Source organism: Strix uralensis, chromosome 10 (assembly GCF_047716275.1).
Source record: "Strix uralensis isolate ZFMK-TIS-50842 chromosome 10, bStrUra1, whole genome shotgun sequence".
NCBI classification, from domain to species: Eukaryota; Metazoa; Chordata; class Aves; order Strigiformes; family Strigidae; genus Strix; species Strix uralensis.
The window spans coordinates 22,220,009-22,247,846 of NC_133981.1; the positions used below are offsets into that span (position 1 = coordinate 22,220,009).

A 27,838-nucleotide genomic window follows, 5' to 3' on the forward strand; every position below is an offset into this window, starting at 1 on the left:
GGGCCAGCATCCACGCTGCCGGTCTCGCTCTGCCTTGCACCCTGCAGCCCAGACAGCTCCTCTCACCTCAAGAAGCTGTATGTTCCGTGTAGGAAGAAACATTCAAATTGTAGGTGCTAACACCTCTCGGTTTCTTGTCAACTAAACCAGATTTTTACATGGGCAATAGGAAGGTTTTTTTAAATATGGAGAAAATAATTCCTCATTTTTCCCATTATTTCCTGCATTATTTCTTATCTTATTTTTGGAAATAGGTAACTCATTCTGAATGAAGTTACAGGATACATACATGTATATGTACACATATGTGTGTATCTATTACGACTTCTAAAAAGCAGGCTCATTTTTCTCTATACCATCATTGTCTCAGTTTATTAAAACAAGACTGATGTGAAATACATTTCCCCATGCATGCTACTGGCTTAATTAAAAATAAACAAATAAAATCTTAGCAACACACAGCTTAGTTAAAGAGTTGATGACCTATTCTCCTTTTATTGGAAATGCTTGATTTTATTTATCACACACTTTATTCAAGTAGATTACTAAATCATTCCATGTTCTCAAAAGTATTTTAAAATACACTTTCAACAATGCTACTCAGTGGAATAAGAACAAGAAATGTTAAAACTGTTTAAAACAGGAAAAATTAAAATTATTATTCTTTTCCAACTTTCGATCTGCATATGCATAAATCAAATCCTCTATGAAACAGTGTTAAGATCCTGTATCAAAGAAAGCAAAGTAAATATTGCCACCAAAATTAATCTCACAGACTATAGTGGAAGAGGATTACTGAAACAATTCACTGCATCTCCTGTAAATCAGAATGTATTTGTCACATTAAGTAATAAAACCCTGTGATGTCTATCCATACATACGTCTAGGACATGGACCTGCTCGAACAGGTCCAGAGGAGGCCACGAAGATGCTCAGGGGGCTGGAGCACCTCCCCTGTGAGGACAGGCTGAGAGAGTTGGGGGGGTTCAGCTGGAGAAGAGAAGGCTCTGGGGAGACCTTAGAGCTGCCTCCCAGTACTTAAAGGGGCTACAGGAAAGGTGGGGAGAGACTCTTGATCAGGGGTGTAGGGCTAGGATGAGGGGTAACGGTTTTAAACTGACAGAGGGCAGATTTAGATTAGATGTAAGGAAGAAATTCTTCCCTGTGAGGGTGGAGAGACACTGGCACAGGTTGCCCAGAGCAGCTGTGGCTGCCCCCTCCCTGGAAGGGTTCAAGGCCAGGTTGGACAGGGCTTTGGGCAACCTGGGCTGGTGGAAGGTGTCCCTGCCCAGGGCAGGGGGTGGGACTAGATGAGCTTTAAGGTCCCTTCCAACCCAAACCATTCTATGATTCTATGTTGTAGCCTACAAAGTACAATGACAAGTATTTGCAATTAAAAGAGAAATGCAACAAAACCAGTAAACCGCCTCCATTTCTCAGCATTTTATCAGAGTCCTTCCTCTGCTAGTCATTTTGGTTGTGGATTTAAACATCTAATTAGTAAAGCTCTATCTAGAGAAAAAAAAGCAATCCAAAAAAAGAGATCTCTACACAAAGACAAACTGTGTTCCAGCTGGCCTCTGCTGAGCTGCATAACCAGCCCCAGCTTCAACTCCCAACACGTTTTCCTTGGCTTGGATGTTGCTCTGCCAAAATGAATTGACAGCGTGCACTTACCAAACCAGCTCTAGGGCAGGGCGAGCGCGCTCCTCTACAGCTGGGGAAAGCAGTTAAACCCTTCTCCTCTACAGTGATATCACACGCTCCTGTCTGCACTTGCCGTCACATGAAATGCAAATCTCAAGATATGTGGATGAATAACTAACAATTTAAACCCACGGCACTGGAACTGAAGAAGATTTCCAAGTATTTCATATATATGTCTTAAGAAAAATCAAGTATAGCAGAGATATGACAGTGCTGGGGTCAACAGAACAAAATCCTGACATGCCTGGAAAAGTATATATTTCATAGGTCCAAATATGATAACAAACAGTGTAAAGTAAGTGAAATAAGGAGACTCCACTACTGAAAAACTACCAGTGACCTTGCCCCTTTTTTTCCCCATGTTCTTTATGTTGCAACTCCATAATACTGCAAAGTTTTGCAATGCTGATGTTTTTCTTAAAGCCCCATTTCTCCCAAGGGCATCTGAAGAAATTGCACACAATTTATTTTTTATTTTTTAATTCTAACAGATAAACAAAGGATCATGTAAATTATGCCTCAAAGTGAGTCTAAAAGCTCAAAACTAGAAAGCACTGAAAACTTTTTAACTGAACAATTTTGAAGTGCTACAATGTTTGGGTTTGGCAGAACACAAAAACTTTAAAAACAGTGTAGATGGATAAATACTGAAAAAAATACATTTTCCTCTTAGGTCTTTCATTCATCAAATGCTCAGTCATTTTGGTATCTTTTGTCTCAGGAAAAATTTGCTATCTTAAGCTTTCTCTGAAGTCAGATATTCAGACACTCATAACACAAAATTGAAGAAATTATCATATGGAAATATTTATGATAGAGGTCCTAAGAGGGCATTTTCCAGTTACTTTCCACAAAGAGAAGAAAGAATGCAACTACACTAAATTGAAGCCATGTGATCAGTATTTTTATTTGAAAGTGTTTATTAAAAAGGTTAATTTTCTAACATCTAGTACAGACAACGTATTAGAAATATTATATGCATAGAATTTCTATCTCCAAGGAACCCCCAAACATGAATATATTCAGTTTCCTCCTGAGGCAAGTATCACACCTATATCGCAGCTGGAGAAATCAAGGCAGGAAGATGAGATTTACCTAAAGGCATAGAAGCTAGTCAGTTCCTGACTCTCTATGCCGGGCCAAAGACCACACCTTGCTTTCATCCACTCTAGTAATTAAAAATAAAAGAATTCTTGGTCTGTATATTCTTTTCAGGCAGAACCTGTCCGACCTGTTAATTTACCGACAATGTATTTAAAAAGTCACAAGACAGCCAGCCAGTGGAGAACCTTTATTAAAAGAATCCTGGTACTGCATGTTTCCTGTAGATACCTATGTCTCTTTCCTTACTCCGGACTGTGTTCATTCTGCAAACCACTCTCTGTAGTTTTGGAAGATGGGGGATAAAAATTGTGCGAGATGCTTTTTCTAAGGAGGGAATGCCTTCTCTAAAACATCGCTTACAAGAAGACAAAGAAATTAATTCAGTCATCAGGAAACAAACAAATAAATATAGGACCATATTATTCCTCTTTCTGACCAAGGCAGAATGAAACGTATAAAAAGAAACTGCAAAGTGGTAGAAATTCCCAGAAAAAATACTGGTGGAGTTCAGATTCTTCCAGGAACCACGAGGGAGAAGATTTGATCTCCTCACAAGTAAGTGCAGCATGCATTTACCCTCTGCAAAGTCAACTAGATTCATAAACGTGAGTGAAGGCAGCTAATCCTTGCCTGTAAATCCTGATTTGCAAGCCTAGTATTGCATCAACTCAAATGTTGCTGTGGACAGCCCTTGGGAAGCTGGTTGAATTGCACATCTTCTGACACTCTTGGATTCTTCTTGTGAACCTTTACATATCTCGGTGAGCACAATCTGGTTCTTAACTAGAAAAACTATGAGACCATAGCCTGGCTTTGGTCTCAGAAAGACATCCTTTCACAGTTTTTTTGCATTTAAATTGGGATATGTCTGACTCCGCCAAGATCAAATATAAGAAAGCCAGTTCAAAAATGAGGACTCCATATCCACATACATCACATTAATTAGAATTTCACAATACTGTTCATGGGAATAAGCATTGGCAAGATTGCAGCCTCGGTAAAGAATCTGCAGTACAGATGATCCTAGGATCAAAGTTCACCTTACAGACTTATCAGCAGCAGGATTCAGCTACAAAGGGAAACACACCATCAGAGTTATATCACATATCCATACCACCATAGCTCTCCATGCGTACACACCACTTCCTTTGGGGAAGGTACCTTCATGGGGGAGCCCGAAGAACATAACCAGGGTGCTGAAGCCATGTCTATTGATTTCCCTAAATGAATAATCCTCCCAACTCAAAAGCCATCGAGTGCTTTATGTTGTGTCAGACTGCAGCAGATACGCCACAAGTAAATTCATGTCATTAATATTATAAAATAGCTGACCAACTGAGCTGCCAGTGTATAACAACAGATTAACACATTTTTCCCTGTCAAAACTGCTGATTTTTATTTCTATTAAATTTTCTATCACCAAGAAAATCCACCTCTGCTGAGCTATATACCGTCTCTACATTCCTCCATTTTTCTCTGAACACAAACATGTATGTGTGGAACATGAATTTTCAAAGTTGAGCACAACTTTCACAAGCTAGTAGTTACACTCTACTTCCACTGCCATCACTATTCTCAGATTGTTCTTATTTACTGATTGGCAGTAATAGATGCATTTTTATACACCATGTCTATGATGATTGAAACCTCTCCAGTTAGACTAACACAAAGGATGGCCATAACATTACAGAATACTACGTGAGCAACACGGTTTCTGTATTACAGGAGTTGTGCTAATTTATGCTTTATTCTATACTCCCAGACAGGCCAACTAACTCAGGTTAAAGCCTACTTGATTTAGGTTTCCCTTGCTTGCTTGAAGATGGAATTTGTGTCAGGAATGTGCAGCGAAGACAATCCCAAAGAAACCAATTAGCCACACCAGCCTGCACAACAGTTGGCTTGGAATTGAATATCAGGAATGCTATCTGAGCACTGTCAGGGGTTATTATGTATCTGATAATTTGCAAAGTCTTGGGGAAAAAAAATACTACCAAAAAAAAAAAAGTGGTACAGCTCAGTTAACTGTGTTGCATAACAAACATTCAGAATAAATTCTGTGTCTTTGGATGCCGGTGTAAGAACTTGTGCAATATTGTGTACCATAAACTCAACAAGACGGTGATTCTAGATAAACAGCTCTAAGTGCAGAACGTCAGTAGATGACAGTGAGGCCTCCCAAATGATATAAGCACATACAAAATCTAATAGAAACATCAAGCTGTCTTCACAGACTTACAAGTATACTCTTCTAATATTCCACTTAAAAAGTTTATTCCTGATCTGATTTGTTCAACTGCAGTAAGCCCTATGAAGACTTGAATCAATTAAAATGGTTGTGTATTGGTGTAGCATGTGTTAATCATCAGAGTAAACACTGAACTGACACTACTTTGTCATCATAAGGGTCTGCACCACTGCCACAAAGTTCTTTTTCTGTGTTGGTTTCCAAGTAAAATCAATATAACATCTGTACACAGCCTAAAACTGAGAACAGACTGGGAAGGGATATGACACCAGTATCCAACTGCTTAAATAAATAAATTCTTATTCCTTTGCAGTTGTGGAGAATCCTGCTTTCCTCAGTGTGTGTGGTGGAAAGGAATCAGGAAAAAAATAACGTCCTTACCAGAAGTGCTGACTTAGCCTCAGAGAATAAATCGCAGAAAACTACTCAGTAACATTTTTGGGAGGCAAGGATCTCTGACCCATGCTTGGGAAAGAGCCTAACTGATCCTCGTGCAAGGCAGTGATTCCTGTGCCAGGAGGAATCAGGGAGAGTAGCGAGGCACAACCCACTCGCTACTTTCCACTGAAACATCTTTTAATAAAGAAATACACTGGTCTATCATGCAAACGGTGACTAACGCTTGTTTGAAGTTCGGCGTAAAGCCTGTGGCCACTCGGACAATTCCTGTTAAAAGCATGATTATACTTCAGTTCAAGTTTTTCTGCACAGTTGTAAACTAAGTTAGGAATGAAGTTTGACATCCCAGTTATGTGTGCACCTCATACAGAGTATGAAATGGCTTCAAGAAAACAGTGATGATTCTTCAATGCAGTGAGCTATCAGATCAAAACTCTGTGTAGTCTGGCAATCTATAAAGCCAGGAAATCAGAGTTTATATCTCTAATTCGGTGAAACTGAACGGTCACCATGTTGCGCTGTGTTAATTTTATGGCTTGTGTTTGTCTAACATTGCACCAGTACAGTTAGAGACTGTTGTCATTGGTTTAAATCATAACAGATTCAAACCTACTCTACAGTATAGTGACAAAACCAAACCTAACAGTCTGAAAAACAGTTATCAGCTAAAATTTTAAGAAACTTTATTAATGTTGCAGCTCTTGAAGGATCTTTTAGGTCATCAATTCCTTTCTCCCCACTCCCCAGCCTCCAGCTTTATATTCCCTATAGAATTCCCTACGCTTTTCCAGTTTTCTTATACATTTCCTTCAGAATGAGCTGGATATTATGCATTACAAAATATTTATATACTTAAACTTTTATCAATTATAGGCTAAAACAATTTACACCACTGTAAAGAAATTGTGCTAAATGTGCTAAGAATGTACTAACACAGGACAGCCTTATAAATTCCTCCACCCCCATTTTACTACACTTCTCACCACACCTTTTACTCACTGTTAGCAATATGCCTTTAAATGAGCAACTATTAAATTGCAGTGAGGTACATTTCAGTTAAAGCTGATGACACAAACCTCTGCTCCACTGCCTAGGAATACCTTCTCAACCGAAACAAAGTATCTTCAAACGATTTCTTGCTATTTCAGCAAAACCTTAAAGAAACTCGCATTTTTAAAAAATTAATTATTGGATAAAAGCATTAAGTATTTTAAATATTTCATTACATTAATACAATTAATTTCAATGCAATTTATTGAAATTAAAATAATTACTTTACAACTGACATTAAGTGGATTTCCTTACAGCCATACAAACACCAAAAGCATGAGGACACCAATTCACACTGAGCATTTAATTAAATAGTTAGCCCATGGAACTTAATTCCAACAATAAGCTGTACAATCATTTTCAGCCTGCAATCTATTACCCGCATGGACAAAGAACAAAAGAATAGCTACACAATACTGCCTCCATAATGGCAGGTAGAGAGAAAATTAAAAGAAAGACCTCAGAGAATGCAAAGGGCTAATTCTGAAAAAGGATCTGATATGCTTATCACAAATACCAGAACTTAATTTCATGTTCTGCGGGGCATAAAACAATTGTCATAGGGATTATGAATGAATGCATCTCTCTCACACATGCACCCCTCATGTGAAGAATTATGCAAAAAATACCAAGATGCGTGCAGCCTTTAACATGTGGCTGCCTCCTGCAGCTGCCAGGACACGGGGTTATCAGCAGCTTAGCTGGTGTCCGGCTTGGGATCCTAAGACAGCCTTTTGGTGATCATATACATACGCCACTACACGTGTCCCAGTCCCTCTCAGGATTAAAACTGGTATGAACCATTTATCAATATTCACTCCTTTTTCTGGATTTGCAACACTTCTAGTTCAGAAGCAGCTGGCAGTGGTCCCTAAATAAGAGAATTCAATTATTATTTTCTTCACAATCTCAGTCTGAAGGCACAGGTGTATTTGACTATCACACTTTTACACAGACAAACAGGAACCCTCTAAAAGCTGTTCCTGGGTCACTATAAACAACAAATCCTTTTTGCTCTGTTTCATCTTTTCTTTTTCTTTTTTTTTTTTTTTTAAATGAATACAGGTGTGTAAATCTTTTCCTTCATATGTTCGTATTTAAACACTGGTTTAAAGAAACCCAAGAAATAAAGCACACCTCAAACCAAAATTCCACTCTCAGTAACATAAGCATAAATACAGAATACATACAGAAAGCTAGTTCAAAATTTAATTATCTGTCAAGACCAATACTTAGACATAACAAACCTAAAAAACCCAAAAGAAATCACTACAAAATAGATTGGCATATACACTTTCTGAAGCTTCCACATCTGCCACATCTTTTCATAAAATAATGGTTAAGAAAATTATAAAAGGTCTGACAAAAAAAAAAAAAAAAAGCTTCTTTGAAATCTTACCAGTACCATCAGAAAATATGATCTCCTAGAACAGGAAATGATGAAAAGAGAAATGATGGGCTAGACAAACTGTCCCTGAACCAGAGAAGCTGGGAAGCATCTAACATTCCTAGTCAGCCCCCTCCCCAAACACTGCACAGAATTCCTAGGACTCCTCTAGCTCACACCAGCTGCTGGACAGTAGGAAATCATTACTACAAGCTGGGCTTGTTAAAAGACATATGGATAACTTGGGGAGAAATATGGAGGAAACAGATGTTAATCAAAAGATAGTCTATGTGTTTTCCCGGTCTAAAAAATATTTGATACTCCACAGGGTTATAGATGGCTTTGCTTCTTGTAGTGACAGCATTCAGAGATACTGCACTTTCTGGGTGTTTTTTCAAATGCCTTTTAAATTTTTTATAATCACTCTGTATAACCACACTAGAAAATAATTCAAAATCCCCTCCACCTTTTCCTAACACAGCTGTTTAGAATCACCATTTAACAACCACTACGCTTAAAACAAAGTGTATGGTGTAGATTCACTGATTTTTATTGTGTCATAAAAACAGAACTGTGAATTTTGCCAGAATTACATGTGGAATACGAAGCAAGTACCCAGCCTGGCTACTAGCAGTGACCTTCACTGTGAGAGGATTCAGAGAAACTGCAGTTCTGGGTTAGAGAGAGAGAAAAAAAAACACCTTAAGATTATGGAAGTGAAACTATCTAAGAGAGAATGCTCTCCAATGAAATATTATTTTTATTTTAAATTCAGGTTAGATACATTTGCCTTTAAACATTGAGATGCTGTGTTTTACAAGAATACAGTAAAAAGTCAACTAAATTTTTTTCTCCAGTATGGGAGACAAAGAGAATCCAAAGTTTCTTTAAAAGATGACACAGCTCTACTGGAGTTTTGGCACATCATGAAGTAACTCACATAATGATAAGAAAAGTGACCAAGAAGGAAAGGACATGTTAGTGACATAAGCTTATCCTTTTTTTGGACATTTAAGAATGAGCGACTGCGTGAGCTATAGATACAAACACAAAGGAAATTACTAAACTTGTTCAGAAAAAGATAAAAAGGATTTATCATTTTGGCAAAAAGGTACTTATGGCTATTTCTACTCTGGCAGAAATTCCAAGCAGTTCTCAAGGCACTACATCGAGCACTTCAAGCATAGACAACAATAAGAATAAATATCCTGGCCATAAGAAGGTGGTAACCACAGCACTTGAAAGAAGGTAACAGACAGATAACAAATCAAGGCCATGTATTGCTGAACTCTGATAGTTAACATTAACAATCAGTATCTGCAGCTTGTAACAGGTAATAAAAATTAGTAAGTAAATGAAAGAGTTTTTTTAAAAAAAGATTCTCATTTATACCAGAGCTTCTATTTCTCATAGGAAACAACAGGTATTCTACACCTACTGGAGAAATTAATTATCTTTTTTGTGAAAGTCACAGAAAAAGAAGTCACAAACCAGCATCATCTGTATAAGTATTTCCCATTTACTTCAATGATATGCAATTTCAGCCATAAAATGGAAATGATAACCTCTTGCCAACTTAATGGAGAGCAGGGATCCAAAGAGAAAAAGGAAATAAAGAGTACATAAAAATATACTTAGAATCCAAACAGAAATATATAAAAGGTCTTCCACGAAACTCTTTCTTTAGTACTTCACACATGTTCATTATATTCATAAAATAAGCATGGAATCCCATACTACAGGGGAAAAAAGTCTACTCAAGTGGTCAGCAGACTCTTTGCTGCAGCCCACTGTCTACTACCTCTTCTTGGCACAGCACCTTTCAGCTTTTTATAGCCATTATAAAGTCTAGCACAACCCCCAGGACATCCCGCCTCCCATTTCAGCCGGAAGCCCTATCCTGGAGCTCCACTTGTGAGCAGCGCACACGTATCTCCCCAGGCTGGCCCCACCAGTGTCACACTCTGCTAGAGATCTCCTGAGGGATCACTACTCTCTTCCACCAGAAAGTCCATCTCTGCCATTCCATAACGAACTCTTCAGGCTTGTCATATTCATCCCACGCTGGAGCCCTACTCTCACAATTTTCTTTCCAGCACAATACTGCAAGGCAGCTAGCATATATCTATCCTGTTTAAAAAGTGACTTGAACTGACTTGAGTGCTACCAGAAAATACAAATCTACTGTTACTAACAACTGAAATAGGCAAGGAGAGCATAAGCACACGTGTTTGAACAGATCAGTGGTTGTTAGGAGTGAATAGCCAGAAGTAGTAGTGAAGACCTACATTTTTCTATTGCCACAATTTTCCTCTCATTACTAATTAATATTTGGGTATGACTGAAAGCAGAAAGATGGTAGCATTAACGTGACTGCATTAAGGTCAGTGGAACAGCTCATAATACCACTATGCCTTATTTCTGAGAAAAACAATTTAAAAATAGACCTGTCAGATTATCAAAATATCAGATAGACAAATGCATGCAAATATGAACGGATCACCATAAAAAAATAGTCTAGCTAGGGAGATCTATACTGGAAGCACATACGAATAGAGGCAGCTGAATAAGATTGAAGTTGTTATTTCAGCATGACGCTGTAGCTGTCATGTGGGTGTACCAATGTGTTTGCTCCTTCTCTACATACAGAAATGGAGATACTAAGTTTTGAAGGGAGAAATAAATGAAGAAACATGGTAATTTTTGCCTCTTCTGAATGCAACAGAGTTGTTGAACCCTTCAGCAAAGCTCCTGGTTGAAAAAACAGTATCGTGCAGGATTATTTTTTCAACAATTATTCTATTAGTGGTGATAAAATACTGAAATTTTCATACAGTGGATTGACAAAACACGTACACATATGCCAAGTGACATTGTAAATTACATCACGGAGTAAATACTCGTATTATTGAGCACCATAATGGGCACAGTAGTAATTCACGATCAATCTGTGTCCATGGTTCAGCAAAAACTTCCTCAAAATACCTACTACAGACATGGGCCAGTCACAAGATGATTAATTCTGCTGTGGTAAAACAAATCTCATATTCCAATAGAGAATCAAATTATGACTCTCCCTAAAAAGACATTACGTACAAATGTTTCTAATTTTAAGAGCTAACAGTTTCCTGCTGAGAGCTTACAATCTGCTGAAACTTTAAGCCTTTCTCTGGCCCTCTGAGGGGCAAATTTTTCTTGCCACTTCCATTTTCAAGGATGGTGTTTGATTCCATTAACTGGCCAATCTTCTGGGACTGTTTTTAGCATCACAATATGCATACCATACATTTTGCATGGGAATTTAATTATGCATATTTTCAATGCCTAGCACAGCAACGCTTCTATATACTACTGTAATACAAGTAAACATTATGAAAATACACTACTTGGAACTTCAATGATTCTGCCTTAAACTATTCAGAATACCAACCTGTTCTAATCATTCATCTAATCTTTTTCTTCTGACATTGTATTTTCCTTTGAAAGTACGCTCTGCCAGTTGTTATGAAAGTGGGTATCATGAGATTTGGTTGAATAACTAAGGAAGTGAAAAAGAAATTCATTAAATTTCATTCCTGATATCAAACTATGTTCCAGTTCTTAACTATCTTGGCATGCTCTGGGAAGCAAGGAGCTAGTCTGGTCAGAAAATTAAACTGACCTTTAAAGGCAAAACATCTGTTGAGAGTCATGAGAAGTTCAGTCAAATGGATTAAGGCAGCTGACCCACTGCCTCAGAGAACCACAAGATACTCATGTAACCAGTTATTGCTCTTAACTCAGATAAAGTCTATCAAGTACTTTAGTCAAGAAGAGTCAGACAGCTCAGAGGTTTCTATCAAGATTAGTTAACTATTATTCTACTAAAAAATAAAAAACCACCTATCTACTTTTTTGTAAAAACAGGCTGAAAATTTCCAAATTGCTTTTCCTTTCCACAGAAAAGCAGAAAGCCCATTACTTTCCTTCATATTCAAACACTGAAAAAGGATATTCTTAAGCCTTAGTTTCTCACATATTTTATTTAAGAGAACAATAAAATTATTAGTGTATAACAATTTTATTAAGGACTACTATAAATGTTAATACATTTAAAGCTAATTAACTATTCAACTATAGTTCTAAAAATAGAGGTCATTGCTTTGAAATAAAAGAATAGTTTGGGTAGGTAAATATAACAACACATAAAATAATTACAGTAAGTGCCAGCATTATGCAATAAATTTATTCTGAAATGCTCACAAAGACTGAGGTCCCTGCACAGTAAGATCACGGATTTCAATCAGAGGCCAACATTGCTGAACTTTGACGTATTTGAAATCTTGACCGCTATTTGAAAATCACTGTATTGTCTACTGATGAGATAACTCTGAGGATAAAAACTACTGAAAGTGGTCCTTAATTTATCTCATAATTTGGAGGTGAGTCCAGAGGGAAAAAGGCAACATTTTTGCATGTTTATAAGTCAAATGCTTTCCAGGTCAGGCTAAGCAAGAGGTGCATTAAGACACAAAGAGACACAGAGAAAGCCACAGATGAACTGTCACTCTTCTGCTATTATAAGCCAGACATATCTGGCTCTAAAGAAAGTAAATAAAGGCCAGAGATTTATAATATAAAGTTACAACTGTAATACATAGCTGTTTTCCCATGAACCAAACAGACAACATGGGCATGACCCAGAAAATAAAAGCAGTTACTACTACATACTACCACCACAGTTTCAGGAAAATTAAGCCTACTGCATGTACTAAAATTATTTGAGTTAAAAGAACAACACACAAAAGACTATTTCTGTCCAACTACTGTTTATAATTTCTCTCTCATACAAAGCAATAAATATCTAAAGCAAACTTAATTCCAGTGTTATGGAAGTATTATCACCTAATACAATACTGTTGTAGTGGATGGACAAAAATACTCTTGTAACACAGAGTAGTGTTTTGGGGGACCTTTCAATTAATGTGTCATTAAGTTTAAAATCAGAACAGAAGGGAAAAAAAATCAGAGGAGAGTACTAAATCACTCTTCAGTTTGCTAAACAAGAAGCAACTGTCCTTTTAAGCTTATGGATGACAGAAGTTGCTGTAGTGACATTGTTTATAGCTGCATAACAGATTTGTAGCCAGAATTATGCTTACATAAGCAATTGATTTTTGGTTCAGCAGCAAAAGAGGGGAAAAATTAAAAGCAAGTAATTTTTGTGTTTACTTCTTGGGGAGAAATAAGTTCTCTTCAGCCTGAAACAAAGTATTGCTACTTTCTTTTTTCTTTTTTTCTTAAACAGAAGAAAAGGCATGAGTTAGTAAAACAGTGTGATAATTGACTGTATCCCCCTTTTGTTTCATAAGCCATTAATTAGGACACTCATCTTGGACTGGAAAACCCATGTTCAGATCCCTCCTCCTTCAGGTCAGAATTTGAATGGCATACCATAAATAAAGTCTGGGTTCCCAGCAAGGGAAAAGAAAATACCAAACGTATGCCCATTAACTAAGAACCTGCATATTTCTATCTACAACAGAACTGTAAATATTCTACAATCATTTCACTAAAGACTGTATAACTGAAAAAGGAGTAAAGATTGTATAGGACCGCCTCAATTTTAACACTGCATTGCTTCTAAAAGAATTGACTTTACAACATTAATACTGTTTCAACATACTGCGTGTGTATATAAACTATGTATTTCACTAAAATCACCTTTTTTTCATCATAGGATTTTTAAAACCCTAACTGAACACAGAGTTTACTCAGTCCTCCTTGCTTAAATATAATCTTTTCATTTGCTTACACAAAAAAGTACCTCCAGATTTGCCTGCCTGCATAAACAAAACTAAGAATTGCTACATTGCACCAAAGACATTCTTTTTCCCAAAAAGCCCTGCTTTGCCATCTGGAAAACGAATTACAGTCACTCCAGAATGTATGGCATCTGGTAGGTAGAACCTGAGCAACGGGAGGGACAGCGCGGCTGTTGGCAGGAGGCAACCGGGAAGTTGTAAAGCACGCTACTTCTAACCCTTCCAGACACATGGATACAGTCTTGAAATAAGTACCTACAAAAACAATTAAATAAGGAAAAGCAGATAATCAAGTAAATATACTGAATCCAAAGTATTTCTGAAATATTTTAACTCCTTTCCTCTTACTAACTCTGCCCCATACGAACACTAGCTTTTCATACGCGACACTGACCTTTCCGAGTTTGTCCTGATCCGCTGCGCTCTTAAAGATGGGGAAAGAACGTCCTGGGAAAGCATCCTGCATTTCACAAGTCAGCCTGCAGTATTTCCAATTAAGAACTTTTTTTAAAAAATGAAATAAGCCAAATAATATTTACCACATGAAGAATGGCCAGATTTTCTGCCTAGCTGTAAAATCCAGTCCATTTATGTAGTTTCAGTCACCGCCAGAAAACTCACAGACAAAACCTAATGACTGAATAATTTCCCTACATTGATTCAAAATTCAGGATATAACAAATATATATTACTGTAAAGTAGACAAATTGAGCACAAAGTTCCAAGCACAGCATTTCAGAAACTACAGTCATTTAGAAGCACGTTCATTGACAAGTTCCATACAGTTATGTATGTGCTACCACTTAACAATATGGTATTCAGTCAGCTGCAATTTTCAGAGCAGTGGCTGGTATCTGATGACAAATTCCATTCTAGTAAGAAGATTCCTTCCCCTCCATTTGCCAAACAACATTTAAAGAGATAGTGTTTCTGTAAACATCATTTACTTGGAGGTAATGCCACCAATCACTGCAAATACTTTATCACCAATTAGCTAAAAAGGATTCAGAAAGAAAAGACATATTGTCTGGCTGACACTGCTCAGGAACTCTGAGCAGCCTATTTCCTGAGCTAGCACAGCTCGGGTAGAAACATCTACCCAGTTGGGTAGAAAGATGCTACATGTTTACAAACTGTAGGCAGCTGAACCCCTTGCAAATGTTTTTTTAAAATTAATTCAAAAAAAAAAAAATGTTTAGACACTTTTGTTCCTGAAGGCATTACCATCACTCCACTGGTTATGTTAATGGTGTTCTACTGCTATTAAAATACATCTAGGCGCCAAGCAGACGATTGCCCCATTTTCCAGCCTATTTAACAAGTTGAAAACATAGCTCTACTCATTCTTTATTTCCTTGCTATAATAAACTTTGAGAAAAAAGGGGCAAAGCTTTCTGGAGGTAAGAATAATTTTTTTGGTTTTTTAAACAAAATAACCCAAACAACCAGTTATCCTATTTAACACTCTATGTCAAGAAAACCCTAAAAATGGTGAAATGGCCCTGACACCATTTACAGGAAGCCACCCTGTGAAATACTAAGTAACGCAAACAGCTAAAGGTTTTGAAAGATGAAAAGCAGAAGGTCAGGAATTCAGCCATTCAGGTATTTTACTAAAAAAATAGATTAACTGATATTTAAGACAGAGAAGATATTAGTATTTTCTGGTCTGTGTGGTCCATAAATGCAGAAGACTATGCATGGTATTACAGAGTTTTATTATTCAAAGCTTTTGATATTCATACCGCAACAACAGCTAATTCAAGCTGCATCTCAATGATTGAACCGCGTATGTTTTTCCATCACATTATTACTAAACTGAAACATCACACTTCCATACTTTTCCCCCTTTCAGTAAAAAAAAAAGATTATTTATGCCACAAATTCTGCTCCAAAACTAACAGCACACCCCCTCTTCCCCTAGCATTGATCAAACACTACGCAAATGACTAGCTGACAAATCTACTTTTAACACCTCTCATAGCTGTTGAGAGATTACAAACATAGATTTTTGCTGATACTGCTTCTTAGAATGTAGCTTTTCCTCCAGATAGCTTAAGATTCTCTTTTGCTAGACATCACAGCTAAGCTCTGACCACAAGCATAATTGCTAATTCATAAGAGCCATTCAATTACTTCATTGCACATTAATTTCTGCAATTAAAGAACTCGGTACACTAAACTAAGTTGCAGAGCACCAAAGTCTAACCATACCTCAATTTTCAAGACCTAACGCTTTGTCTATATCAAATATCTGCCTGTTCTCTGGAACAACGGACGTATTCATCCAATCAGCAACCTGGTAGAAAGACAACCAAATCAATATTTTAATTTACCATAAAAGAAGAAACAAACACCCATATGGAGATTCCTCTTACTTTCATACGAGAAATAATCACGAAGCACTCTTACCCTCCTTTCAACCCAATAAGGGAAAAGTCTTCTGAAGAAGTCAAGCTGTAAATGAAAGGTTGCGCTGGGTTGGTTAATAAGAGACATCCGAAAGTTGACAAACCCTGATCAAAAATCCTCAAACTTTAAAAGCACTGAAGAACAACATGCATACAAAATACTGCTAAAATTTATTTACAGAATGCAAAAGAAAAATCTGGGTTAATGGAGTTGTGTTGCCCTCAACCTAGCCAAGCAGGATTTCAGCAAGTACTGTCCTACAAAACAAGAAGTAGGAGGTTAAGATCATAAATGACTCCACCACTTACTGGAGAAGTCCTGAAAGTCATAGAAAGCAAGATTTTTAGTAGAAGCATCACATACAACCTTTTCATTATAAAGGAGATTTTTATCTAGCCTAAATAGGGAAAAAACAAAATAGTGATTTAGTCAGTCCTGCTGGCAATGGTACCATAAATTTTATGGTACAGCTGTGAACTACTGTAAAAGACAATAACCAATTTACTTCCTGAATATTCCAAAAGCAACAAGCAGAAAAGGAGAAGTACAGTCTACCCATTAAATTCCACTTCCACAGTAGCAACAGTGTTCATGGCACCAAACTCTGCTAGGACTTCTCTGTCAGGCTGCTTTGCACACCCGTAGAGCTCAGGGTTCAACAGAAGCTGTGGCGTTAGCAGTGTGGCGAATAAGGTGCTTCAACTAGGAGTCGGGAAACACGAGTTTCCATCTCGGCTTCTGACTCGCTGGCGAATCAGAGGCAGCCCCGTATCACGATAGTGGTGCTCTGCTTCCTGTCCTGTCTTGAAAACGGGGACTACCTTTTCCCATGTTATTTGTACAGCACCAAGTACTACAGATCACATTAACATTCTCAACATTGTTACAGTGAAAAAAATAATCACAAACTACAGAAAAAATGGGAAAACAATAAACACAAAACAGAGAAGTGGTGATGTACTAAACTAGTAAGTGTATTACTAGTATTACTGGGGCCACAAAATGAAGAATTCTAGCACAAAGGGAAAGTAGTTTACCATCAAAACAGTCTATATGAGAATCAAGGTTCAGTAGACAAACACATTTTAGATTTCAAAAGAACTCTAAACATGCTCCAGGTTGCCCTTATTGAACCAATTTGACTCCCTTCCACCCCTAAAAAAAACCTTCCATAAATGAGAAGTAATACTGAAATCTCTCTTAACTACAACATGCAGTGAAGACTTTTTTCATTTATTTATTTGTTACAAGATTTGCTATTTTGGACATTTACGCGCAAATAAAAACACAAAGGGTATGTCACGTGACAAGGTTATGCTCTACTGGAAATTTTTCATCTTGTTTTAAGTAATACTTTGCTATATAATATTTATCATCCTTACTACAAGCACGCATTATTCCTCCCAGTTCTACCCAGAATGGCAAACTTGTAAACAGAAAATAAACAAGGGCTGTGGCATACTGGTATTTCCCTTCTGTGTAAAAATGCTATCACTGTTTCCCCTTTTTCTAAAGCAGATGAATCTCTAGCAAAAAAACCCAACAAAACAACTCCAAGAAAACCCCAACACCATCCGTCGAAGCAAACCCCAAATGAAACTGATCGTTGACACTGTCTTTGTGCTAACTGCATTCATACAGCAGGTTCCACCCAATTCCTCAATTTTAGTCAGTCAAGAAACCTTCAGGATCTTAAGTATTTTCAGTGCTGATTTATGTGTTCACACAGTAAGATGGAAGCTATTTAAACTTCTACAAACATTGATATTAAAACCTGCCTTAGGCTCACTGCCCATAATTTGCTATAAATTTACAAAACAAACAGTACTGTAGGTGAAAAGTCCTGGTGATGCTAGAAATATTTCATCATTAATATCTTCAGCACAAATATCAACATTCAAGTCTAGTTCCACTATAAATATTGCTTGTTTTGTCTTTAAAGACAATAGGCTTAGAGAGTCATCATCCTCTTCAAGAGTGTTAAAAAATAATAAATTCTTCTCAACTCAGCCTTAAAGTAATGTCTTTTTTAGGATCAGCTATCTAAAACAACCAGCACAAAATTCATTCTCCTAACTGAACTGATTGGTATGAATGAAGAACAGTAAAAAGTGATTTGTAGGTCTTGTCTACATGAGGATTTTATTACACAGTGGATTAGTGCAGGGATTTTAAAGCACAGTAATTCTTCTGTACTAGAAACCCAACTATATGGTCTAGCTTAATTATTTGAAGTGGATTAAACTAAACCACATAAAAGAAACTGTTGCCAAACAATAATAGTGTTCACAGGCAAGAGTGTGGAATAGTAATTCCAGGCTTCCATGCATACAAGGATGACACATGCAACTGATGGTACATGTGCAGGAAGCATGACTAGATCAAAGATCACCTTTTTTTTTTTTTTTAAATGTAGTCCTGTATCAGTTTTTCAAAACATAAATCAAGACTCAACAGGTATGGATTTGGGACAATGCATTACAATGCAAAGCTATTACCCAGGACTTTATTGTGCCATTTATTAGCTGTTTCGAAATATTTCATTTCCTTGCGGAAGTATATTTTCTCCTGTTTGCCAGCAACAGAGTTTTCACTATATTGCCCTGTGAGAGTGAGAAACAACATGTTTTTTTCTCATTCATTCCGATATTCTTAAACTGGACTTGCATTTTGGAGGGAAGTGTAAGTAAAGTGTTACTATAAAATCAGCACGGGCTGAGTAGACACTGCTTTCCACACATTCTGCAAATGCAAGTCCTTCTTAGCATTTTCCTTCCTTATTTTCTCAATAACAAGATTATGCTTTTAAATGTTTATAACTGAATGTTTATAACTGAAAGACCAGTTCCCAAAACTCTTATTTTTATATGAATAAAAAATTATAATCCTCCTTAATGTTTGAACACTTGCTGTTCAACACAATTACGGAAAGAAAAACTGTACTTTCAGTAATTCTTTAGTTAAATACTACTAGTTTCTACTGTGGTCTTCTAAAAATAGCCAGCTTGAATCCTGAACGTATGAGAAATCAGTACAACCCCAGCAAGAATAGTCTAGGAAAAGAAGAGGAACAGAAGAGTAATGAGTAGTATCAAGCATCTCATTGCAAACTTGATTTTTGCACTTGTACAATAACCCACATTCGATGAGGTTTCCAGCCATGAAAACGTCAAGAAGACAGCATACATACACAGGTCCTACAGACGTTCACTTCATATTAAGCCCACTTCCGAAGCACTGAAAAAACCCCAGCAAAACCTTACAGATGCCACTTCCAGTCGCACATTACCCACTCTGGCACTGAACAGCTGCTCCTAAACAGCACAGGCTTCCTATAGCCTTTCCCTTCACTATTGACAAGTAAGCAATTAGTGACAAGCCTTCAAAATGACCGGCTAGTAATTACATCAACATATGCCCTCCTTCCACTGAAACGGACCACCAACTTTGGACAACAAGAAAACAATGAACTCCATTAGGAGTCCTCTCCTTTAACTGTTATCACCTCTAAAGGAGTGTCTGTTTTCTCTCCTTCAGCTTTTTTTGCTATGTTTTGTTGGGCTATTTTAAGTACAGATCCACTATACTATAAGCTTAAATAATTGCTTACATCACAGTGGTAATAGTTACAAATACAAAATTACAGTAATCATCTCTTCTGCATAATTAATCATTTCCATGACACAATAGTTAACCAACCGTTTCATAAATTTTCTTGGATAGCAAGTGCAGAATGATTTAAACTGGGAGGTGTTGAAATACAGTATATAGTATAGTTCATGAAATAAAATAGCGACCGAAAGCAACATATAGTGCTAAGTATGACTGAAGGCCAACCTTATTGACAAAGGTGCAGCTGCAAAACAACCCAAACCAAAACATAGGCACACATCACTTTCATTTCTTTAAGTGCTGGTAAGTTTAAACGTATTTGTTTTCAGGAAGTATTTCTTTACAGAACGGGTTATTAGGCAGTGGAATGGATTGCCCAGGGAGGTGGTGGAGTCCCCATCCCCGGAGGTGTTTAAGGGTAGGGTCGATATAGCGCTGAGAGATATGGTGTAGATGGGAACTGGCAGTGTTAGGTTAATGGTTGAACTGGATGATCTTCAAGGTCCTTTCCAACCTAGTTGATTCTGTGATTCTGTTTAAACAGAGTGTGATTTGTATATACATTAAGACATTTCCATATTACTTGGCACTGCAGTGAGTGCCCACAGAGGTAAGAGGATCCTTCATGTTAGAAAGAATACTGGTAATATTCCTTCTCTGAATATACTCAGATAAACAAGAATAAAATTAAATACCTACCAGCTTAAGGAAATAAATCTTGTTTTTTAATAAGAACCTGTATTTGCACTGCTTGGATTCAGTAAATGCACTTGAAGGCTGCTGATTTATATAAATTAGTTTGAATGGAATCTCGGGATGGTTTGGGTTGGAAGGGACCTTAAAGCTCATCGAGTCCCAACCCCGGGCAGGGACACCTTCCACCAGCCCAGGTTGCCCAAAGCCCCGTCCAACCTGGCCTTGAACCCTTCCAGGGAGGGGGCAGCCACAGCTGCTCTGGGCAACCTGTGCCAGGGCCTCACCACCCTCACAGGGAAGAATCTCTTCCTTACATCTAATCTAAATCTACCCTCTTTGAGATGGGATTAAAGCATATCAGGGGGTAAAAGTTTGCAATTTAAGATGTCTGCAAGAGGATCAAGGGTTTATGTACAAATAGTACCAAGACTTTCAAGAAAAGTAGTTGAAATTATTGATATGTATGAATATGAGACCGTAATGACTTCAGCCAGCTTTATACCTCGTGTAGGAGCAAACACAGCGTAACTTCAAAAATATTTTATATGCATTATGCATATATTTCTCACACTAGTTGACAGAGAAGAAGTGTTAAGACTACCTTTATTTTTCTTATAAAAACTGTAATAGTAAACTACTTTGAAGAGGAATAATTTTGAGAAAATATAGTTAAAATGGATTTCTTAATTGCTTAATATGATCTTTAAAAAGTGGCAAATTGTCAGTTTTCAACTCTTACATGGCATATAGCTTAGATGAGTATATCTGAGGTGAGTTGAATCATCTTAACAAGTAGATTAGATTAATTGTTTCACTAGTGGTATCTAACCACTAGTTACTTGGTAGCATTGTCATGTCAGGATAACATATAGCTATATCTCCTTTGCTCTCCATTAAAAAAATAGGATAAAATTTCCATCATGAAATGTGCAAAGGGCATCAGGAGTTATCCGTTACACAAATTTCTATTCCAGCATAAAAAGGAAAGACTCAGGGTAAGACAGAAATGTTTCAGAAACTAAATTAATTTGAAACCCTTATTCAAAATTTTGGAAGCAGTAAACTTCATGATATCATTAGAAATGTCAAAAAGAACCCATTGGAATTTTTTCCAATGAATTGACAATAAATTTACCTGTATATATTACTTAAATACAAGAAATATCACTGAAATAAATTCAATAGTTTGTTCAGATACCAAGTATCTGAAAGTAATTTGATTTAAAGGGGAAAAAAAAAAGAAAACCAAAGAAATTACTGCACTCCTGGTCATGACTGGAGCGTTAGAAACTCTGTGTTAGACAAAGTGAAAAAGGGATATGGAACTGCAGGCAGGAACACTGCTAGAACTCCAGGAGCAGCATGCCAGGCACTTTACTGGAAAGCTCAATGATAATTACTAAATTCAAGATTAAGACTAACTTCAATCCACTCTATAACACAGAGTGAAATCTGGCTGGTGCAGTTTCCACAAAAGCTGATGCAAAAGCTCCAATTCAGTGACTGATCTGGACTACTACTCACTTCTTCCTTTTATCAGCTTTTCATACTATAGCATTCTTGGTGTGCAATATGCACAGCACCACGACAAACTTGGAGACAGCATAAGTTAGAAGACTAGAAGACGCAGAGTGGCATAAATCTAATTAAGTCTAAGGGGTAAGACTAAAGGAATGTAAATTAGAACCAGACACATATCAGCTTCCTCACATGCAACTTGCACTCAGTCAGACTTCCTCTGGATTCTCTAAATCCAGCCCAACATTCCTACCCTGTGGATCTCAAAATCAAACTAGAGTCCTAGGCAATAGTTAACCAAAATCAATGCATTTAAGCTTAAGAAAACTGAGAATACATATTCAAAATATATTTTAAAAAACGTAGGCAAAAAAAAAAAATAGTTTAAGCTTTTGCCTTTTCTACAAATATATGTTAGTTTACAAGAGAAATCCCCCAGGCCAAAATCATGGTTGAAATAGTTTCTTCAAGGACTTCCACTGCTGTTTATTTTACCAGTAATAGTCAATAACTGTAGCAATCAACCAAATCATCCTAGTACAGTGGAATCAGCAAACACCTGGTACTTATCCAGTAGCAAGGTGAACACGAAAGAACGGCAAAACCAATATTCATTATAAAGGTAAGAGACAGTCATACAGAAGAGCTCATCAGGGTATGAAACCTTCATTTTATGAACTGAAAGAGCAAGCTACTGTTATCTTGACTATTTGAATATGCACAAAAATTCTAAGGCTTGTTGTCCAAATACACTCTTTGTTTACTTTGCAATTACTTTAGTAACTTGATTAGCAACAGCAGTAAATCAATTCTTTTATTCAACACTCAAGGCAATTCAAAAAATATATACAGAATAAAGAAACAAAGACCAAAAGAAGAAAAGCTGAACTAATCTTAAAAGGTGATTTTATGCACAGAAGCTACACACAAAAGCAGTTTGAGATCCAAAATACTATTTTTCTAGTTAGCATCTATTCAGGTAAAAAAATGATACTCAAGATGCAAACACTTCCTGAGTGCTTACACGACTCAGAGAAAACCTGACAAAGACATTTATTACTAAGCATGCGGGTGACAATCTGATCTACAAAGTAACACTGCAATTTGGCAGAATTGAAAATATTATTCTAACATTAGTTAACCCATATTAAATGCTTATCATGAACATGAAAAGCCAAAATATTACCCAAATGATTGGCAACATGAGCCTCTGTAGCCACAACTGACATCATTTACTACGTTAAAATCCTGTACTCACCTTTCAGTAGCAGTGAAAGGAAAATGAAGTGCTCGTTACTAATGACAACAGTCAACCTTTTAGCTTTTATGAACTGAAAAGGAATCTTTGCAACCCACTCATGCCCACCCAGTTATGCGTTCTTAAATGAGAACAGGTCTAACTGATTTTATTACAGAGCGTAAGTTCTCAAATCGTCCTTAGTTCGGCAGCAGTTCCATTCCAACTTTTCTGTCTACTAACAATGCAAATGCAACCAGGGAAAGAGGGTCACCTTTATATGAATTGTTAAGTACATTTCAAAATAATAGGAAAGATTCTCTCCTGCATACTAACCAATTTAAATGCAACATACTGGTTTTGCCCTGAGGAAGACAACCTTTGAAAGGCTTTGAAGACATTATTCTGCATGTCTTAGATTCAGTAAAATGCAAAGACCGATAAAGCCAGCACATAGGCTGATATACAATGCAAACATAAAGCATCTGGATCTAACAAAGCAGAGAACTAAATTTCAGACTTACGTTTCTCATCATCAGCATGTACTAGAGATGCTGCTCTCGACAAAACATCCAATGGAGTCTCCATTCCTCTCTGGATCCTGGAAAATTCAGAGCAACGTTTCAAAGAGTAAACTCACAGAGTCCTTACCACAACACACTAGGTGGTAAGCCACTTGTTCATAGCACACACACATCAGGTTTTACAGAGGGCAGTAGCAATGAACAAGAGCATGACAGCAGAAAGAACCAAAAATCCAGGTTTCTGCTGCTCTTTTCATGTTATAACTAAGTCATTGCTGAAAGTAAGGAAACGCTGGAATTAGCCAAACTACTCATCCAAAACAAACCAGAAGGCCAAAGTACTTGGCTGAAGCTGATGACCACTGCTCATGTATGTTGCAACAGGGTTATCTGCTATACGTTGTAAGTGGTTTTGCCTCCCACATGCCAGCCTTCCGTCCCAAAAAATAGCTACTTGAGACAGTATCCAAAGATGCAACTCATCTGAAGTGAAGATGACAGCTGGCCTGACCACCTACACAAGCACAAGATTGCTTTAGATCCATAGCATTCAATAAACTTGTACTCCATACTCTCCTATGCCCAAAGCAGAATCATCCAAAGCTTATAAACCATTAAGACATTTTCTTACTCATGAACATACAGTCAGACAGTGGGCACGTGTATATTTAATGACACAGACAGAAAACTGTAACTTCTATAATCATAGTCACACCTCAGTAGCTGGTTTTCCCCCCTTACAACACATAATTCCCATACATGAAAAATTAACCCCATTACGTAAAAAAGCACATTTCGGCACTATACTAAGCAACACGCTCTCCCATTAAAAAAAAGAAAAAAAAAAAAATCCAACAAATAAGCTTCTCAAAGTTTCACATTAATGGCTTCAAAACTAAAAAAGAAGGGGAAGGGGAAAACATGTTGTCAAGATGCTTTTGTTAAAAGGCCAACAACTTATATGTGTTTTTAAATAAGGCAAGAGCATAGACAGAACTGTCAAGAAAACAAATGGAAAAAGAGAGAAAACCCAGGGCTGCTAGCAATGTCATTTTTTTTCCCCACAAAACTAGCATGCTATTCTGTCATAAGAACTGTTTACTGTAACTTACTTTACAGTATGATTTAAAAAAAAAAAAATGGTAGTGGCAACTACAGAAATCTCAAACACATGTATAGACACTTAACAACAAGCATATGTTTGGGAAACAATTTCCTTGACTTTGCACTATAAATAATAAACCTCGCTATCCTCCCTCCCTCTTCCTAAATAATGTCAAAGACTTTAAAACTAATCAAAGATTTTAAAGCATAAGATAAAGAATTTTTGAAGTATTTTTAAGTTTTAAAAAATATTTTTTCAATAAAGAATGAAATCCAGTCTTGTTTCCATAGAACTGTACAAGAAGAGACATACTTGAAATAACTAAGGATAGTGCTTGAGGATAAAAACATGCATTCTCCCTCCCTGTCAGAATCAGCTTTTGCTCAAGAACAGTATTTTAACTAACTTATAATTTCAGTTCACTCTTTCATTTAAACACAGTACATGTGGGCAAGAGGTTGGAAAACACAATCCTAGATTCTTATTTTATGAAGTCTGTCTTCATTAAATATTTCTTTATATCACAGTTAGCCACACCCTCTTCCAAATCAAAGCAAAGATTTGCAAGAGAGTGATCACTAAAGAAACCTCAGCATCCTTCTACTTTGATGCCTTAGACCTTAATTCTTGGTTTCTTTCCTGTTTTTTGTTTCCTTGGAGTTTAAAATAGCACCACTTTATTTCTCCCCAGACTGTTGATTACTGACCCTCTCCCACAAATTCCTCTAACAGAGTGAAAACTCAGTTGGAAAAAAGGTTAAAATATGTCTGATCAGATGATGCAGCTACACCAAACTGTTGGCTAACTCATGATTTAGTACTAACCAGCTTTGTCCTAAATTTCAAAAACAGTAATACAAAGCTTTTTGATCAACTCTTCAGAAAAACCTTCTTGGTAAAGAACAATGCAAAGGATATTAAGATATTTTTTATTGAAAACAAATTGCTGTTTTAAGTTTTTCAGTAATTTTCAAATAATGGGAGTAGCAGATGCGCAATCCCTTTCCGGAACATGCTCCTAGTAAGAGAATTAGCTGGTGACAGAAGTCCACACTGAGAGAAGGAAACAGGAACCAAGTCTTAATTCTACTCAGGAAATTAGACACTTTAAAAACAACTTCACTAAAACTGGCCTCAATACAGTTTTGTAGCTTTACATATTATTAAACTTCATATCATGAGAGAGCTGCAGAAGCGCTTAACAGTTCAGGTCTTCTGGAGAACGTTGTGTCTGTTCAAGAGCTTCTTTGAAGGGATGCTGTTAATACACAGATCTGCTAATTCCAGGGTGCAGTACCATATATGCTGTGACTTTTTTAACACGCTGAACACATTTACAGTTATGAAAACTACCTTCAAGGAGCTATAAACTTTCAGATTATTTTTCAAACAATATGAAATACCCCTCTATCTCTAAATTAAACTAACAAGTCAGGGATAACAGCCCAGAAAAGAAATAAAGGTCGCCTATGAGAATGAGAGAGGAGGAGTCTTCTCTTAGACAGTTCAATGCTTAAAAGCCTAATTCTGTCTCAGCAAGGACAGCAACTGCTACAGCTACTCCGAGGCAGTCTCCAGAGAAGAGCCTGGTCATCCTCAGGAGGAGTCATGTTTCAGAAATGGAAGAATAGTTCAATTTCCAGGGTTCTGACAAAAAATCCAGACCTGCTAGAAGCCAACTAATTCTCTGTGTGACACAGAACCTGTCTACGCAGCAGAAACTAACCTGAATCAAAGCTGAATTTTTCTAAGTATCCCTGTCAAAAAACCAGCTCTCCAGCCTCTGTGCAAGTATTGCTCTATGCCCAGACCTCCTAAAGGGAAAAACAAGTGACTAGCGAAATACAAGTACACAAATGTATCTTCTTCTACATAGATCTGATTTAAACACTGTGAAAACAGTTTCATAAGTATCTTGTTACAAAATCTTAACGGTTAGATTTACAGAGACACAAACCAACAGCACTTTTACAAGTGTTCAATATATTTTTATTTGCCATAATTTCAACTATTAGTTTAATATCTTACTCAGTCCTTTTATTTATCAGTTACTGCTTCTACTCAACATTCTCCCAGTCTGTAATCTCACCTACATTGCAGTGAAGAAACATTCTGAAAAACAGACATAGAATGGAAAATCATAAGGATACAATGTCCGTAAAATAAATAAGTTACTAAACACTGATCCACTAGTAAGTTTTTTATGCAACACTTGAAGAACACAACACCCATTAGTGTAAGGAAACAGCACATTATTTTCCCTCTCCTTTTCAAGGTTTGGCAAACTCCATGCGCATACGGAGTACTCCCGGCTTTGCTAATGTCTAACTGTTAATATTCTTTGAAACACTATAGAGAAATTAAACCTCTTGAAAATTAACAGTTAAGCAATTTCATGGATTTATACAGCACCTTCCAAGCATCAGGGAAAGCATGCAGGGGAAAAAGCCCTCCAGTTGCTTGTTTGAAACTTAAGTAAACAGGCAGTAGAGAAACCGGCACCAGAGACTAACTGCAGACTGAACAATGAGACGTTGCTTCAAACCACGACAGTTATTATTCACAGTGGGGTATGTCAGGAAAGATTTGAAATAAAGACAAGAACTTTATATTTGACAAAAAAAAAAAAAAAAAAAAAAAAGATGGGGTAATAGCAAAGGGACAGAAAGGAAAGAGAAACATTAAAGATTATGTTTGTGGCAGTAACCTCCTTTACAGACATACGATGGCTTTTGTCTAGAATGGATCTTAATCAGTAACCAAAGTAACAAGTTAGATGACAGAAACAAGGAAAAAGTTGGGTGATGAGAACAAAAGGCCTGTACAAAAGACATGCTGTGCAGATACGAAAGATCAGAAGAATTTAGACAGTTTGGACATAAAGACCTAAAGAGAAGTCCCAGTTGTAAAGATGCTTGGATTACAGGTCTGACTGACCAACAGAATAGCAGCTCGGCCAACAGCCGCTGCAAACACGTTAATAAGACACATCTGAAAGCAGACACTAGCGAGAGGTCTCTCTTAAACTTGTTGGG

The 27,838-nt window shown here is 37.0% G+C and overlaps 1 protein-coding gene across 4 annotated transcripts in view; it reads right to left on the minus strand.

Moving 5' to 3' along the window:
• Positions 1-27,838, minus strand: part of VGLL4 (vestigial like family member 4) — a 105,439-nt gene that overhangs the window by 62,216 nt on the left and 15,385 nt on the right. For 3 of the 4 annotated variants that reach the window (XM_074879717.1, XM_074879719.1, XM_074879720.1), the window contains exon 2: positions 23,699-23,775. The exons of the other annotated variant lie outside the window; for it this stretch is intronic. In XM_074879717.1, coding sequence (XP_074735818.1) covers positions 23,699-23,775 — 77 coding nt within the window. The remainder of the gene's footprint in view (positions 1-23,698; positions 23,776-27,838) is intronic. 4 annotated transcript variants of the gene reach the window in all.